The following is an 18,825-nucleotide window of genomic DNA, read 5'->3' as shown; positions in this document are numbered from 1 at the left end:
ATTCCCAATCATTCAAATGAATCACCACGTTTACTTGAAGAATTCCTTATTAAATATATAATGGAGTAAACCTGCAAGTCTCTACTTTAAACCTATCCCAGGTGATCAGTAGTAGCTGAAACCATGGGATAGTTGATCCTAAAATAAATGAGTGGGTGATCTCAGCCCAGCTCCTAGTTCTCCCTGGCAGCATCAGCAGAGGCAAAGACTGAATGGGCGCAGGGAATGATTTACACTCTCACTGCTGGTCCCCTCTAGGTCAGGGTCACCAACATGCTGACAGGACAGCATGAGGAAGCTTACGCTGCTGCTACTCATGCTTCACTTATTTTGTTGACACACAAAGAACTTCAGCCTCCGGGACCATCAACCCTTCATAAGCATTAGATTCTCTTTAAGCAAAAAAATATATAGAATACCTAGACTGCAGGCCCTTTGGGGAAAGGACTCCCCTTTTTGTTACTTGTCTGTACAGTGCCAAGCATAATGGAGCCCTGATGCTGGATTGGGTTTCTTAGATACTACAGTATAATAAAAAAGAAAAGGAGTACTTGTGGCACCTTAGAGACTGACCAATTTATTTGAGCATAAGCTTTCGTGAGCTACAGCTCACTTCATCGGATGCATAATAGTCTCTAAGGTGCCACAAGTACTCCTTTTCACTTCATCGGATGCATACTGTATGCATCCGATGAAGTGAGCTGTAGCTCACGAAAGCTTATGCTCAAATAAATTGGTTAGTCTCTAAGGTGCCACAAGTACTCCTTTTCTTTTTGCAAATACAGACTAACATGGCTGTTACTTATTATTATACTGTAGATTTCAGAGTAAGAGTACAGTTTGTTTTCCTATGCTACCTTTCAGACTCAAGGCGTCTCAAATCAAGTTGCATTAAAATGATGTACATACTGACAGAACGTTAAGGCTGGAAGAAATGTTGCAGCTCTCTGCAGTGTACAGGTACTGGGCAGTAGTGCTTTAAATAGTTTGGGAGCCCTCTAGTGGGCATTCCTCTCTTCTATTTTTGATGCCACCAGAACCCTAACAGAGCAGTGGTGTATATATGGAGCTAGGCCTTGAATACATATATATTTAGTAAATACAGTTATTTGGAACCCAACTGTGTCTGTTTGGTTTCCTCATATTCCTAATGCTATGTAGAGAGCAAAGACACACCACTGTCTTAACAACAGCTCACACAAAACCATGGCCATGAGAACCTGCCTTACTGGGGGAGAATATCAGTTAGGATACCAGCATGTAATTCCTCTACTCCTTTGGTAAAAATATTCATGGGATATTTAATTTCCATGTGAACTGATACCAGAGACTGGCATGGGGGAATTTAGAGATATCCCAAAGTAGCTCTATGACGTACATACCTGAGAGATCTCTGAAGCTGTACTGCTGCTTTCAACATTAAGAGAATCTCGGTGGGTCAACTGCAGAGAAGCATTGCTGAGGGAAATGGCATCTCCTTCACTCATTGTATTTAAAGGCTGCTGAGTAAAAGCATCGACCTCTGATTTACTGATTACTGCCAAAGTCAAAAACTTTTGATAGCCTTCATCTTTACATACTGGATGGTGAGGAAACATCTACAAATAAAAGATTGTAACCCTTTTAATTTCACCTAGCATAAACCACAAACAATAGTAGCAAAAGCCTGGCCTCCACCTTCATTTTTCTAACACACCAGCGAGCAAGCAGTGATCAAACTGTCTGTGTATTTGTTATTAACAGTGTTGTGGCAGCCATGTTGGTCCCAGGATATGAGAGAGACAAGGTGGGTGAGATAATATCTTTATTGGATCAACTTCTGTTGGTGAAGCTTGAAAGCTTGTTTCTTCCACCAACAGAAATTAGTCCAGTAAAAGATATTACCTCACCCACCTTGTCTTTTGAATTGAATATTAAGACATTATTATGACATACGTAGAGAAATGTGATCTAGTGAGGACTGAAAATTGGAAACTCCATTGGGTTCAGTTGGAGTTTTGTCTAAGGAAAGATCTCATTAGAAGATTTTATAGTATATTATATACACCCATATATATAACACAGAGCACACAATCTACATTACATACTAGATAATGGGTATATGAGTGTGTATATATATATCTGCCTTTATCGAGTAGCAATCTTTACTCGAAGAAAGCTTCAACTGAAGTCTGTGAAATTTCTGCACCCAATATATATATATTCTGCCAAGTAAACTCTTCTTGAAAGTAGTGAGTATTTATTCCTAGTAAGGGTAAAAGGACTTCTGGGAGTGATAGTACTACTGATTTATGTAACCTATGTATGAAAATTCTGTAATTCACACCTGCAACGACCTTCAGAATACAAGGCTCCTCCCTGCTTGTCTATCTATCATTACAGGTTCTTTCAGTGACTGGGGTATCAGTTTAGAATAAGGGACAAGCAGAAGAGCATTTGGAACCATAGTGGTATTGGTCAGACTCTTCAGCCATAAACAGGACTGTGTGCTCACTATGTTCACAGTGGAGAAGTAAGGGCCTGATCCAACGCCCACTAAAAGATTTTCAGATCTAAGGCAGAATCCACTGATTCAGGTCTCCTGCTAGTATTTTTGATAGCATGACATGACAAAGTATGCTTTCAATTTAGAATAAACTGTAACAAAATAAGGATGACTTTATAAATATTTGTATTCATCTTTTTTAATCACTAGAGTTTAGTATAAGGGATGGATGAACTGGTTTGAATTAAAAAGGCCTGGGATTAAATCCTGGCATTACTGAAGTGAATGGGAGTTTGGCCATTGATTTCAATGGAGCCAGGATTTCACCCAGTTCTTAGACCAAACCTCTCCCTGACCCAATTTTCACGCACCTTTACGCTTGCTGGTCCTAGTTGGATCAGAGGCATACAGTATAAGCCAAAATAACATTAAAAAAGGGCAATTCTCATGGTATTCCTAGAAAACTGAAAATAGATTTACCAGAATTTTTGTGAGAGAGCCTGATTTTTGCAAACCAAAATAGTTCAAATTTTTCAGAAAAGCATCTGAACTTTGGAGCTTTTCACTAATCAACCTTCTTAAGGTTAATAGTTCATACCATAATATGGGACGCTTTAGTAATTTCTCTCTTAGAAAAAAAATCTCCTAGGGAAATACTATCACAGTAATGATAATAACCTACCCCTCCACGCCCTTTGTATTTTATGAACTGTATTTAATCCAGTTTAATCTTACAATTCTATTTGGGACTTTTTTATAAGTGGAGAAGAAATTTACCACTGGGCAGCACCTCTCTTCACTTCTCATAATCAGTTTTTGCTAGGTTTTAAATTCTAATAGGCTCACATCTTGGATCCATCAAAACTCTTCTGAATTTCGGCCAGGTGATTCCCGTTCCCTCCTAGACCATCTGCGTACGAGGTGGGTTGGGGGCTGGCTGTTCTTCTTAGAAGTCCGGTTGGCTAGGACTGCGGTGACGTCACAAAGACCCTCTGTGACATGACAAATCCACAACCAATCCCCCTACCTGAACGGCTGGAGAGGGGCGGGGATGAGAGAGCCTTGAAGCAGAACGTTGGATGTGTCTCATGGGCACGTGTAAACGGAATTGGTGCTGGAGATTTGTAACAACGACTTATCGGCCCGCGGCTCAAGTTTAGCCAGCGACTTGTCACTTATCTTATCCCCCGCAACCTTACACCGCATTAAACGCTACTAGGTTTGACAGCCAGCTCCTTAACCGCGATCGAGATGCCTGATTTCAGGGTTCACAAAATAACACCTGTCCACACACACACATTTATGTGTACGAACGCGATATACATATAACTATGGTACGTATGTGTTGATTGATGTGTCTGTCCCCCGACTACCTACTGTGTTTCTGTATGAGTGGGAGATGTACCGTTTATGCACCTACTTGGCTTCCGTACCGTATGATGGGTATACTGCTGTGTATAGGTACTTGGGATAGATGCATACTGTGTTTGCTTACACAGTGCACGTGGTGGTGCGTCTGGGATTTATGTACTTTGCACGGATGAGGTGTGCAGTCCTGGGGCCTCGGCATTGGTTTAAATGAGACCGGCACTGGGAGGGGTGCGGCTTCTCAGAGCGCGCGGTCGCATTCGTGGCTTTTTGAGCCTCGGGCTGCGCCGTACAGGATGGCTCCTGGGTGGCGCTAGCGGCAGCCGGGGCGCGGAGGAGGCCGAGCGCCGGGCCCGGGGAGCTGCGGTCCCAGCGAAGGGGCCGCACGCACGCACGTAGCCTGGGAGCCGCGCGCAGCGAGGAGCCTGCGCACCACCCAGTAGGCTGCGGAACGCCTCGCAGCGCGCGCGTGTGTCACCCACGGTCCGTGGCAGGCTCCGCCTTCCCAATGCCCCGGCTGGGCGCATGGTAGCGCACCCGGCACGGCCTGCCGAGTGTCTGTGTATACCGCACCCGTGTAGCGTGGTCACTGCAGCGTGCACGCAGGGCCTGGACTGTCCTGAGCATACACTCTCTCTCTCTCTCTCTCCCCGTGTGTATATACATCTAACACACGTAGCCCTCGCGTCCGACATCGCTTCGGTGTAAGCTGCAGACCTAAGAAACTGCACCTAGAATTTAGTTTATAGCTCATAAACACAGAGTGCGTAATCTGTCTAACCCATTGTGTGTATGTATGACACCGACAGATTGCAGTCTTCTGTACACGGTGCGGAGACCTACTGCAACAATGAATTACAGGAAGGAGATGATGCGCCGAACAGTCCCAGGACAATTCGATGATGCAGACTCCTCAGACAGGTAAGGAGAAAACAGGCTGCCAAGATTATTGTCAGATCATGTGAAAAGTTAGAGCAGAGTTTGTTTTTCCCCTCACTGACCACCTACTTGTATTTTTAAGAGAGTGTCGAAGAGTTGGGGCAGTGTTGTGGGGTTGTTGGTGGGATGGTGGGGAACAAGATTTTTTTTTTTTAATACAGTGAGGAACAATTTGTTAATGATATTTCCTCTCCTGCTGTTTGCATGGGTACAGGGGGCCTCTTGACAGCTCTATTCAGGATCAGGGCCTGCACTGTCTTGCAAATATTACTTATCAGGTGTAGTGCTGACTGTTAGGAATAGTCTTGCTGACTTAAGTGGAACCACTCACTTGAACAATTATATGTGTATGTGTTGCAGGATTGGACCCTTGATTACTAAAGATATTTTTTGCCTATCAGGTCCTACTTCTTCGCAGCATGGCTGTTGCTTCTTGGTCCTGCAGTGACATTGTAATCCAATGTTTTTTACTCCACATTCTGTTGCCAAGGGAATAATTTTGGTGTCAGGCAGTTACTATTGTAAATTAAATCCAGGAGCAAATAGGGACAGGGTTAGGGTGATTAAATTTCTAACCTGACAGCATTTCTTTAAATCTAATGTGAGACTATATAAAGTCTATTTACTTTTTACTATTTATGCTCTCTGCTTAGGCAATAAAAATGGATTGGTTTGTTGTAAATTTGTTTATAAGGAGTTTCCAGGCCGTTTCACATTGTGATTCTCCTGAATTGTTTCAAAGCATGGAGGAGAATGTTTTTGTTTGTTTAAATAAAATCATGGAAATATTTCCATTATGTGTAACATTTGTGAAAGATTGATTTGAATGGGGAAAAGTTTTTTCTTTTTGTTTTTTGTCTTTGTTTAACAAAACCTGTGTTCAGCACATTTGGCATTCCACAGTCAGCCTGTAAAACTCATTGCCAGGGGATGTTTGGAGGACAGAAGTATAATTGGGTTTAAATAAGAAATTAGATATGTTCATGGAGGATAGGTCCATTAGTGGCTATTAGCTAAAATGGTCAGGAATGCAACCCAATTCTTTGAGTGTCCTTTAACCTCTCTGTGCCAGAAGCTGGGACTGGACTCAATAATTGTCCTGTTCTGTTCACTCTCTCTGAAGCATTTGGCGCTGGCTACTATTGGAAGACAGGATACTGGGCTAGATGGACCATTGGCCTGACCCAGTATGGCTGTTCTTATGATCTGGCAGGATCTCCATTCTAAATTGAATAGTAGAGTTGTCAGCAAAGGCTGGAGAAGTGCAATGGGGAAGGGAGCGAAAGGGTTGATAAATTCTTAAGGTGAAATTCACCTCCCCCCCATTCCGTATTGGGTCCAGGTGAGACCTTCTGCCCTACTTGAACCCTGCAGATCTACAGCTATGGCATGTGAGAGCACAGTGGATATACACAGAGGCCTCCTCACTCCTTTGCTTATCGTGTAAGGAGGCTCTGAATTTATGCTGATGCAGTGGCTCTAAAGCCCAGAGTAGGAGGTGCTGAGGGGCAATAGGCCATAGGCTGGAATAGAAACCTTGGAAGGACTGTGGTGAATCTGTGGCTTTCCTGGATGTTGGAGGTAAAATCCGTCTCCCAAATTATCCTTGAACTTCTTCCAAGAACCCATTTCCTTAAATTTTGTGCCGGGGAGGGGTAAATTTCACCTCTATAGCCTATGGTCTCATTTTTCTGTTGCGCTTGATGCAAAGATGTTCTGGACTGCATATACTTATGATAAACTGATCTGGAATCTAGAACTGGTATGTCTCAGGCTAAGGTGATATTCAGTTTATTTTTGAGTTGGGAGGGAAGCTTACAAATATCTGAGAGTATGTTTACATTGTGATTAGAAACCCTGCAGTGCTGAGTGTCAGAGCGTGGGTCAGCTGACTTGAGCTTGCAAGGCTCATGCTGTGAGACTAAAAATAGCAGAGTAGACATTTGGGTTCAGGCTGGAGCCCTGGCTCCAGTGTGAGCCCAAATGTCGACACTGCAATTGTGCAGCCTGAGCCCGAGTCAGCTGACTTGGGCCAGTTGCACCCATGCTTCGTGTCTTTTATTGCAGTGTAGACATAGCCTGAGGTGACTAGGGAGAAATTAGAGATGCATGGGAAGAATATGAAGAGACCTGGCAGACCACAGAGACCAGGCTTAGGGTGGATCATAAGCGCTCATAACAACTAAATGTTCCTTTCTAGCTCATCAGTTTTAGTGCTGGATCTATTGATCTCTCAGACCGGGGTATTTGTTGAGCTTTCTGCAGCTCACCAGTAAGGTCCAGTTTGGGATCATCTCAGCTAGAATCCTCGTGTAGCCTAGTTTGTTAGGACAGTGGAGTTCGTCTGTCTCTGAAGAGTGAACAAGATGGTCTTTTGTAGTGTAGGTGTTCGGTAGGAGTTGCAGAGAGTGCCAGATATCTGTGATTCACTGAACAGAATAGTTGAACGAATTACAAAACAGCATTTAAGCAAAGGAAGAAGATACTTAAAAGTGCTATAGTAAAAGCGAGCCTCCATGCAGAAGAGCTCTTCAGGGCAGGTGAAATAATAAAATATTGAGCAGAGAGAGACCCTTATTATTGCATTCTTCTGGATGACTGTACATTAATTTCACAATGATTCTGGTAATATGGGGTTTATTTATATAGATCTTCTTTTCTTTTTTTTTTTTTTTTAAGTGAATTGACCCAGGGCACGGAAACAGTTAAAGAGGAGGAGGTAACAGTTAAACATCAGCAATCATGTTTGTCTGAGGAAGTGGACATTGATGAAATTGAATATGACGATGATGATGAGGATGAAGAGTGGGACTGGGATGATTCAGTTGGAAGACTCACCAAGCGTCATACTGCAACTGGAGGCTGCAACCCACAGGTACATTAAAGACACTTCCAGAACGCTTTTCAGAGTTTCTAATGGCAAACGGGACTAAAGCAGGGCACAGTGATATGTGAATATGGACCCCAACCATAAATTCAAGTTGGGACTTCTCATCGCACTTTCAGCTTAGGAGCGACCTCACACTCACTCACACCCCCTCTCAGCCCCCCAACCAATGCCACCCTCTTACCATGCCCCGGTGGTTCTCCTTCCTCAACTCTTATTGCTTGGTCTTGCTTGCGGCTGTACCTCTGTTCCATTCCTTTGGGGTCTCAAACTCTCTCCCCACCCTGATATCACTGCTATATCCTCTATATATATTCTTGGGTTTCCATCCTTTCCTTCTCACCAGTTTGTGAGACGACATGCTTGATGTGACTGGGGAGTGTGAGGGCAAGCATATATTTCGTATCATTAGTAAAGGAGGCAAGTAAACCTGTGAAAAACACGAAAGGTGAATGGATTTAGAGGGGACTCTATGAGGTTAGAAATCTTGTCTGAATTACTAGCTTAAATAATTAACCCACAGAATTTGAAAACTAATTTACTTTTCACTATGCTCTCAGCTTGGGCAACAGAAGTAGAACATTTCTCCTTGTTTCTTTGACATATGGACATCAGAGTATCTCTGGGAAACTGAAGGGGAGCGGTTACAGAATGTTGTGACTGGCAAAAGCATATTTCCTGGGCTACCTGTTTCTGCCTTATGGGCTTCGGAAGGAGACCTGGGGAGGAGGGAGTCATGTGTGGTGTGTGCTATCTAGAGGCTTATGATGGGGATCTGGCTGGGGCAGACATTGATTGGGTATGGAGAAGATTGTCTCTGGGAACTGATGCCTCTTTGACAAGCCATGCATACCTCTTCTTTGTTCTCTCTTTTTGCTCTGACTCTTTCCCATCTCAGTTTTTCTCCCCATCTCTCTCTTTGTGTTTTCTCTATTGTTTTCCCCATTGCTGGTGTTCTTGTTCCCTCTTGGGAGCTAAAATATGCTAGTTGACTGAGTTACAGTTAATCCCCTGATTAACAAGCACCTTCTCCTTGAGCTCTTAGCTAATAGGATTTTGAACCCACATACGTTTTTTGTTTTCTCTTAAATGAAATCATTTCAAGTTCTAAACTATGTCTGTACCCTGACAAATTCTGATTTTCTAAAAGCAGATAAGCTTGTACAGGTGTTTAGATACATGAGCAGATCAAACTAGATAAGTTGATTTTTTTTTCCCAAGCTACTGTGTGTATTTAGAAGGGCTGCTTAGGGAAGGCAAATTATGTAACAAATCCTTTGTTTCAGGCAAATAGACAGACCCCTAGTTGCAATTCAGCAAAAATGTCCACTCCTACAGACAAGGCCCTAAGAAAATTTGAGCATAAAATTAATCTAGGTAAGTATAATCCTATCGTCATCTTTTATGGTAATAGGTACACCTTGGTGACATTCAGTGACTAATTCTAATTACATTGAGTTGGGGCTTTTAGGCATTATAATTAGCCAGCTGTTACCAAACAGTTAAAAGGGTTAATATTTGCTGTTGCCTTCCGACATCATGTTTGTCTTTCGATACCATTCCTGGAGTCGTCTTCTGCCCGAGAGCTGTCCTGTCTCTCTTCCCCGCCTCCTTCTGATCACACAAAATAACTCTTCTGTAATTTCATCCCAGAAACAATCTGATTGGCTTGGAGGCAGGGACTCAGCTGTCCGTCAGACCATCATCTGATCACTCGCAAAGTTGCAGAAGCTCAGCTTCTTTGGTTCTACAATACTCTGTATAGTCAGTATGCAGTGAAGTTGCTGTGTAACATACCATGGTATCTTGTGGTAGCAAATGTATACCAGGATACAGTGATTTTTGTCTAGTATCTTTCATACCAAAAGATTTCCAAAATGATGAGATAAGTGAGTAGGCCAGTGATTTATAAACACAAACAGCAGCAATACCCTTGGTATTAAGTCACATGCCTCCTTAAACATCAGATTTCGCGTTACTGAGGGAATATTGGCTTGGACACTGAGGGCTATTGCTTACTCGGGAAAATGGCATGGGATTTTTTTAAGTTCCTTGAGAGAAGGGCAAATGGACTTCTGTTTAACATCCCATCTGAAGGACAGCATCTCCAGGCACTTTCTCATCTCCAGGGCAGTAGCCCCTGTTGCTCCTCTATAATCCTGGAGTGGGCCTCAGACCCATAGAGGAGAATGCTACTATTAGTGCACATGTTTTGAAAACCTGATCATCTTGTTACAAGTATTTCTTTATGTGCCTTGAATGTGTGTGATATGTCTACTGGCAGCAGAAATGTAGCTGCAGTTTTGTGTGTGGAAAACTGCTTTGATCGTCACGTCTTTTTCTTTAATGTATTTTTCAGATAGGTTGAATCTTGCTGACTCTGTTATAAACAAAGTCACAGAAAAGTCTAGGCAAAAGGAAGCAGATATGTAAGTACTTTGGGTGGCTGTACTTCTGTTGATTTATTGAAAACTCTTATGCCCTCAAATTGTTTTCTACTATGAGCTGCAACTTGATCTATGATGCTGAATAAACTAGAAATTAGAGAACTTTAGTAAACGTTCTGTGTGCTGGTTGTATTTTGGACTGAGCTGTCCAGGGATTAAAAAAATTCATCATGATTAATCTTGCGATTGAAAAAAAATAATTGCGATTAATCGCACTGTTAAACAATAGAATATAATTTATTTAAATATTTTTGGATGTTTTCTACATTTTAAAATATATTTCAATTACAACACAGAATACAAAGTGTACAGTGCTCCCTTTATATTTTTTTATTACAAGTATTTGCACTGTAAAAAACAAAGCAAAAAAACAAACCCCAAGTACTATAGTGCAATCTCTTTATCATGAAAGTTGAACTTACAAATGTAGACTTAGGTACAAAAAACCTGCATTCAAAAATAAAACAATGTAAAAGTTTAGAGCCTGCAAGTCCACTCGGTCCTACTTCTTGTTCAGCCAATTGCTCAGACAAACAAGTTTGTTTACATTTGCAGGAGATAATGCTGCCCACTTCTTGTTTACAGTCTCACCTGAAAGAGAGAGCTGGTGTTCTTATGGCACTGTTGTAGCCGGTGTTGCAAGATATTTACGTCCCAGATGCGCTAAAGATTCATATGTCCCTTCGTGCTTCAACCACCATTCCAGGGGACATGCGTCCATTCTGATGACAGGTTCTGCTCGATAATGATCCAAAGCAGTGTGTACCAACACATGTTCATTTTCATTATCTGAGTTAGATGCCACCAGCAGAAGGTTGATTTTCTTTTTTGGTGATTCGGGTTCTGTAGTTTCCGCATCGGAGTGTTGCTCTTTTAAGACGTCTGAAAACATGCTCCACACCTCGTCGCTCTCAGATTTTGGAAGGCACTTCAGATTCTTAAACCTTGGGTTGAGTGCTGTAGCTATCTTTAGAAATCTCACATTGGTACCTTCTTTGTGTTTTTGTCAGATCTGCAATGCAAGTGTTCTTAAAATGAACAACATGTGCTGGGTCATCATCCAAGTCTGCTATAACATGAAATATATGGCAGAATGTGGGTAAAACAGAGCAGGGGACGTACAATTCTCCCCCTCAAAGAGTTCAGTCAAAAATTTAATTAATGCATTTTTTTTTTTTTTTAAACTAGCGTCATCAGCATGGAAGCATGTCCTCTGGAATGGTGGCCAAAGCATGAAGTGGCATACGAATGTTTAGCATATCTGGCACGTAAATACTTTGCAATGCCGGCTACAAAAGTGCCATGCACATGCCTGTTCTCACTTTCTGGTGATGCTGTAGATAAGAAGAGGGCAGCATTATCTCCTGTAAATGTAAACAAACTTGCTGGTCTTAGCGATTGGACGAACAAGAAGTAGGATTGAGTGGACCGGTAGACTCTGAAGTTTTACACCGTTTTGTTTTTGAGTGCAGTTATGTAACCAAAAAAAAAAAATCTATGTTTGTAAGTTGCACTTTCATGACAAAGATTGTACTACAGTACTTGTATGAGGTGAAAATTTTGGAATTAACATTTTCCCCATAAAATGGGATGATTTGCTGAACAGTCACTAAAGTCATTGCCAGGTCTTGATCCTGCTTTCTTTGAAGTCCGGTGGCAAATATAATTAATTTCAGTGGCTGTGGGATTAGCCAATAAGGCAGAAAACGCTGCTGGTACTTTGCCAGCAAAGGAATCCCATTTTAATGTAATGATGCTTCCTCTTTTCTCTCCCTTCCTTGCCTAATTATCTTCTTGAGCACTCATTCTGGAAAAATTATTGGCAGAGCTATGGATGTTCTTCCTGAGTAGACCATGTCATGCTGTTATATTTTCATTTCCACTAGGTATCGAGTCAAAGATAAATCAGACAGAGCAACAGTGGAACAAGTAAGTTTTAAATATATCAAACTGTTTGTTAAAAGGCTTATTTTCATTTGAATCACTAACCAGAGGTAAAATCCTAGCTTTGTTGGTGTCAATGGCAAAACGTTCATTGACTTCAGTGGGTCAGGGTTTCATCCCATGTTTTTTCTTGTCTTTCTGAACAAGACTGCTTTATAGAAATTGTGTCTGCTTTCACAGCTGGTTTGGAGAACATTGTGGTGCTGAATATTATGATTTGCTGTTGTATTCAACTGGGATTTTGTTGATAGGCATAGAATTTCATTTTAGCTTTACTCAAATTTTCCGTGGAAAAGATGAAATGGTCCTTTTTTTTTAATCCACACATTTTTGCTTCTAAAACTAGTATGATACATTAAAGGCCTGTATACCACAAGGACCACCATGTGCTATTGTGAATGCCTGGCACATTTTAAGATAGCTGAGTTCTAATGCACTTTTTTTCTTGGTACTGTGGATGGGAAATCAATCCTTTATTAGCATTAGCCTAAGGATGCATGTCAGATATTATAAATCACTGATTAGGAGTTGCATACAAGTCACAAACACGTTTTCCTCCAATATTTTAAAGATAATTCCAAAATTATAGAAGAAACAGAATACTATCCAGATAGAATTTTGAATGGCTTGGTCCACTAAGATGCTGTGGTTCTGTGGGTTCTTCAATTCAAGATGGATTAGTTTAATAATATTTTCAGTAAACTGGATAAAGTGATTTTGCTTATTTTTTTTTTTTTCTAATTTCCCATGAGGTATTGGATCCAAGAACACGAATGATCCTGTTCAAGATGCTAACTAGAGGTGTCATATCAGAGATAAATGGCTGCATCAGCACAGGAAAAGAAGTAAGTTTCATTCCAACTGGCATGCTACAGACTTCCTTTGCAAACTGAAAGGAAGTTGACTCTGCTAAAAGGGAAATAGTAATTATTTATTATCTCTAGCATTAAATTAATTTTCTTGTGTTTGTCAAGAAGTTAATTTATTTACTGTAAAGTGAGACATCTGTTACTTTGAATTTCATCGCATATCAATAGTGAAGCTACTGAACTCTGTTTAATAATCCAAATATGGAGCACCATTTAAATTCCACTTAGACCATAAGCGGTCTTGAGGACTTGAGTGGTATGTAGGCCTAATCCTGAGACTTGGCACAGAGGCTAGTTTCAGTCTCACAGCCAAAGGCTGGTCTCATTGAAGTAACAGGCAAAACTCCATTGACTTCAGTGGAACCAGTATTTGGCTCTGAAGATCTGACCCTGCAGACTCCTGCTTATCATACGTACAGTCCTCACTCATGCAGTTAGTTCCATTGAAGTCAACGTGACCACACTCAGGAGTGCAGAGCATCAGTGAGAGTTGAGGGTGCTTGGCACCTCTTTGGATCAGGCTCCTCTCTAGTTATCTGTAATGGACATCCCAGCCATTATTGTGAAGTTCTACTGCATGTATGCATTTTAGAGCTTTATACGCATACTAACATCTTCGTATGGTTTTAGATCCCAATCCTGCAAAATATTCCCAGTGGTTGGATCCCTGGGCCTGTGCGAAATCCTGTTGACTTCAGTGGGGGCCACCCCTGTTGGGTCCAGGGGTCTCTAGGATTGAGGCATTTTACAACATTGCCACCACCTGATATCTTGGGGTGTCCCTGCAGCACCCCAGCCTCAGTTACTCTCTTCTCAAGGCTCCTTAAAAAATTCCACACAGTCCCAAGATACTCAAAAACAGGGTTCCCCTTCTGTGGTCCAATTTATTAAGTCCTTATACAGTTACCCATAGTTCCCACCCCGCCATTACACTCCTTTAGTTCTATTTGGGCTGGCAATAAAGTCTGTCAAAACAAGTGTAATTCAGAACAAAACCATCTTAACAGTCCTTTCTCCAGGGCATTTCTGCTGGAGTGCAGTTTTCCCACCTTTCTCCAGGGCTTGGAGGCCCGAACATACCACCAGGAAGCGTGCAAACAACCTTCCCCTGCGGTCTCAGGGTCTCCAGCAGGAGCTGTCTTGCTTTCTGCAGCTGCGCAGGCTCAGATCTCTGCCTTACCCAAAGTCTCTCCCTTCTGTACACCAGAGGCCTGATTGGGTCACCTCTCTGTGAAGGAGAGTTAGCTGTGTCATAGGTGGGATTCAGACCCATTTCCCTTTAAAGGGTTAGCCACCCTGTGACAAAGCCCAAAGGTTTAATTTCTCTCCTAAAAAATGGTGTTCTTGACAGTATTTGATACATGAGCAAACGTCTCAGTACTTAAACTATTCCCAGAACGTTAATATTGTTTCTCTTACCTTCACACTTATAGGCTAATGTCTATCACGCCAGTACAGTGAATGGAGAGAACAGAGCAATAAAGATTTATAAAACCTCTATTTTGATGTTTAAAGATCGGGATAAGTATGTGAGTGGGGAATTCAGGTGAGTTGAAGTTCTTTTCTTTAATGACAGCAAACCTCTAACTGTGCGTTTACCTACAGATTGCTCTTAATTTTTGTCACAAATATTCTATAAATGTTTAAGTCTCTGTGGTGTGCTTGTTTTTAAGATTTCGTCATGGATATTGTAAAGGAAACCCGAGGAAAATGGTGAAGACATGGGCAGAAAAAGAGATGAGGAATTTAATAAGGTGATTTTTATGTTTAACTTTGGTGCAGACATGACTTGTGCATTCCATTGCTTGTGGGAATGAATGTAAGTGTGTGCTGGCTACTGCTCAGTATCTCCTGTGTGGTATCTGTGTGGAAAATTGGTGGGATGAGATATCATGGCCTTCAGGGCTGTCACCAATTCCCCACCTGCTTATTTGGGGGCGTTGTTCATTCATACACTGTTAATAAGGAACGTTGAAAAGATTTCCCCAATACTGCTAAGCAGCAAGATTCCCAGCCTGATGTGTCTAAGGTGTTTCTTCTGGATTAACAGCACTTGGGCAGACTGCCGCACCCACGCACAGCCTCAGTGATCTGAGCAGTCTCCACACAAACACCGCTATCCCCCCGTCCACTGTCCATGCAGGATCAGGGTTTACATCGCACCAGCTGTTGTATTGTCTCTGTTCCTAAAACATTACTTTACTTTTTCTATATTAGGCTAAATATTTCCATTTACACTTAAGTTCCTCATCTTAGTGTGCATGGATTGTACGATGGGCCAAATCCTGCAGTCCTTATTCAGACGAGATTTCCAATGGAATCGGACAATCAGAATCTGGGACGTGACATTAAGCTTTGAAATCCACCCTGTCTTTCTGTCATGCTGTGACTAGCTCATTCATACTGTAGCCACCTATTAGTTAGACTTTGATGGAAAGCCCTAAATTGCATTTCCCGAAACAAACCTGTTTTTAATGCACAACCCTATTGTGATGTTTTTAAGTGACAGGCAGGCAGTAACATCGCTACAGAGCTCAGTATGTCACCTCGTTCCCTCACAAACACGGTGAACAGGAGAGGTGGCAGAACCATGTTTTTTTGCATTTCACACAAGAGATCCCTCAGGGCAGAGGAGCAATTGTTTATCACTGCAGTCTGGCCCTCTAGGAGAGGAAAGAGCAGAGATGCTGCAGGATGACTGTTTATCCTTGCCAGGGTCTGCAGAAGTGTGAGCCCCTCATGGTCACTGGGATCAGAGGCGCTGATGCATTTAAGGGTCTGATCCAAAGCCTGTGAAGATGAATGGAAAGACTTCTGTTGGTTTTAATGGGTTTTGGGTCAGGCCTCAAAAGAATCAGCACGGATGTGATTGTTGTTCATCACCATGTTGACATCAATGAAGACCAGTGCCTGTCCCATAAACAGGGCAGAAACCAGACTGCCTGGGAGCCAGGGAATCTGAAGACTCTGGGTGTTGCCAAGGCTGTTTGGTTAAAACCTTCCCCAGTATAGTAGGGTGAGAAACAAGGTGATCACAGGAGATATTGTCAGTGTCTTGGGTGATTCTCCAGCAAGGGTCAAACAATTACTCTTTTGAGTGATTCTGGCACCCTGCCCTCCCCGGGGAGGCATCAGTCACTGCTTCCTTTTACAGACCCACTGTCTTCCCACTAGATTTCGTGTGGGATTTTTGAAAAGTGTCTAAGTGAGTTAGGAGCAAAAGTCTCATTAGCTTTTCAATAGGCCTTGTTCTCCTCACTCACATATCTTTGAAAAACCCTGGTGATGAGGGACATGGATCTAAATCTCCAGCATTTCCACACCTGCACAATGTGAAACCTGCTGAAATTCAAGGAGAGATGACGACGTGGCCTCCTTCCACTAGGATCAGTGGTTTCTGCGTGTGTAGTGGGGTCTCAGGGAGGAGGGAATCAGGCAAGCTAGAGAGCTAGCCAATAAACCGGTGCCAGCTGGGGGTGGATCATTTGATGGTAGCTGTTCTGTTGAGCTCCTGCTTGTCCCAGGTACCCCCACAGGTACAAAAGGTGGGCTCTGATTTTAATCTGCCTCAGATCCGGTCCTCAGTTATGGAGGAACAAGATGTTTGGAACCTGATCTCCCATATAATCCCCCATGACTCATAGTGTCACTCACAAAGCCGCGATAGAGGGTGGGAGTCTTTAGTGCTGTCTGTTTCAGGAGTGAAACAGCAGAGCATTCCAGCCACTGCACCAATGTACCTCCCAGGACTGGGGATCAACCCACAGGAGACAGCCCTCCAACACACACACACAAGGGAGCTTTATTATCCCCTCTCTCAACCTGTGACAGCCATGACAGGGAATAATTGTAAGGCTTTGCTTGCATGCTGATCGTTCTTCCTCTTCAAGTCCCCTCTTCCTCCTTGGCATGATGCCATGGCACAGTATCTTGGGGTCCTCCTTCCTTGCACTTCTTGGTGTGGTGCCTTGGGGTCCTTACTCCTCGTCCTGCCCAAGCCCCAGCTCTGGGATTCCATTCCACGCCCTCTGCCTTCTCAGCTGGATACAGGAGTCCTCCTCATGCCCTGCCCTCTCAAACAGCTGCTGTGTCCCAGATCCTGGCTGGGGGAATGGATCCACTTATGTCCCACACCCACGGTTGAAAATGTTGTCAGAACATGGTCAGTTTCCCCATGTAGATGGGGAGCCAGAAGTGCAAAGTATTATTTATTCCCTGTTGAAAAACTGTGACCTTTGCTGACCCAAACGCATCACACTCTATGGTAGAACACTGACTGATGGGCGCATTGCTTTCCACTAATGGGCAGTGTTAATGCCATTTTATTGCAGGGTAAAGTCGGTCCCCACTGCACAGACCCTCCTAACATCCCCACCCTTCCATCGGGGAAGAGAGTGGAGCTGCAAAGGACATCTGGGACAGGGGAGACCGTTGCCTTTGCAGAGTATCAGTTACACAGTCACCATCTCAGGGAATCTTTTATTATTTCATCTTTTTGTGGGGGAAAAAATCACAGTGATGTCAACAACTCGTGACCAATTGTTGCTAATGGAGGCATCTGTCTGTCTGGGGAGGGCAGGGTGGGATAAGAATGAAACACTTGGTCAGCAACAGAGAGACAGACTGGCTGATGCAGCTGGATAGTGGGAGGTGGGGTGTATGGGGCAATTTAGCTTAACAAAAATATATATAATTAAGGGTATATCTACAGGGTGTAGCAGTGCACTGCAGGGGTGTGATTTCTAAAGCACACCAATGTGTGGCACACTAATTGGTCCATGTAGATCCTACTGGTGCACACTAAAAGTTCTCTAGTGTGCTTTAATGTAGCTGTGTTTAAAGTGTGCTATGGAACTTTTAGTGCTAAGCAGCAGGGTCTATATGGACCAATTAGTGTTCAATACGATAGTGCGCTTCAGAACTCACAGCCCCATAGTGTGTATTGCCACAGTGTGGACAACACTGGACATTTATGACATACCTTCTCACATTCCAAGTGGTTAACGCAGAATCAGTGCCACTCAGTTTGGGGGCCCTCTCAAACAGTGGGCCGGGCCAAACTGCCCTTCAAACCTGGACAAAGGGCTTAGGGGGTCAAAGCATGACAGTCCTGCAAAACCCAGGACTGTCAGGATGTCTGATTTATGGTCTTATGATTAAGACACCAGACTGGGACTCAGGAGGTGTGGGCTCACTTTTCAGGTTTGCCACAGACTTCCTGTTCAACCTTAGACCTTCCTTCTGTGTGTCCATTTCCCATCTGTAAAATGGGGATAATGATACTTCTCTTTGTATATTTAGAATGTAAGCCCTTTGGGACAGGGACTGTCTGTTACTCTGTACAGCACCTACAACAGAGGGGTTCCAAACTTAATTGGTGTCCCTCGGCACTACCCTAATACAAATTATAATAATAGATTGCATTTATTTTTTATAGGTAGTTATGGGTTTTTTGTTGTAATGTTACAGGTTGAATACAGCACAAATACCTTGCCCAGAGCCGATTATGCTAAGAAGTCATGTACTTGTCATGAGTTTTATTGGTAAAGATGACATGTAAGTATCCTCAGAAAATCAATGAGAACTTTATTGATAGACTTGAACAAAGGTGAATTAAAAAAAAAAATCTGTTGAATTTGCTTAGTTGATGGCAGAGGCTGGTGATTAATTGAGTACATTGCTCTGGTGTATAAATGAGATGTAAAATATCAAGATCCCTCCCAGCTCCTGGTGCAGAGGGTCTGCCTGATTCCAAAGCCTTATCCATGCAAGGAATGAGCAAATAGTCTGCATTAGCTAGAAATTAAGGCCTCAGTTCTGTAACTGAATCTGCATGGGCCTTTTTATACTTCATAGAATACGGATGGTGAGGATTATATGTTCTAG

At 42.7% G+C, this 18,825-nt stretch overlaps 1 protein-coding gene across 4 annotated transcripts in view; it reads left to right on the top strand.

The window, feature by feature from the left end:
- The first annotated feature begins 3,800 nt into the window (after positions 1–3,800).
- The window catches only part of RIOK1 (RIO kinase 1), a 30,170-nt gene continuing 15,145 nt past the window's right edge, over positions 3,801–18,825 (top strand). The window contains exons 1-10 of one of the 4 annotated variants that reach the window (XM_084620375.1): positions 3,801–3,819; positions 4,663–4,774; positions 7,472–7,667; positions 8,966–9,056; positions 10,039–10,108; positions 12,013–12,055; positions 12,823–12,915; positions 14,373–14,485; positions 14,613–14,693; positions 18,409–18,495. In XM_084620375.1, the coding sequence (XP_084476501.1) occupies positions 4,704–4,774; positions 7,472–7,667; positions 8,966–9,056; positions 10,039–10,108; positions 12,013–12,055; positions 12,823–12,915; positions 14,373–14,485; positions 14,613–14,693; positions 18,409–18,495 (845 nt within the window). In that variant the 5' untranslated portion in view covers positions 3,801–3,819; positions 4,663–4,703. Of the gene's footprint in view, positions 3,820–4,154; positions 4,775–7,471; positions 7,668–8,965; positions 9,057–10,038; positions 10,109–12,012; positions 12,056–12,822; positions 12,916–14,372; positions 14,486–14,612; positions 14,694–18,408; positions 18,496–18,825 lie in introns of those variants that run through there. The other 3 variants (XM_084620374.1, XM_084620373.1, XM_084620372.1) reach the window with 3 other exon arrangements.

Source organism: Lepidochelys olivacea (assembly GCF_965140295.1).
Source record: "Lepidochelys olivacea isolate rLepOli2 genome assembly, chromosome: 2".
Lineage (NCBI taxonomy): Eukaryota > Metazoa > Chordata > Testudines > Cheloniidae > Lepidochelys > Lepidochelys olivacea.
Note: the sequence above shows the minus strand (reverse complement) of the source record. Positions and strands in the feature narration are given on the sequence as shown.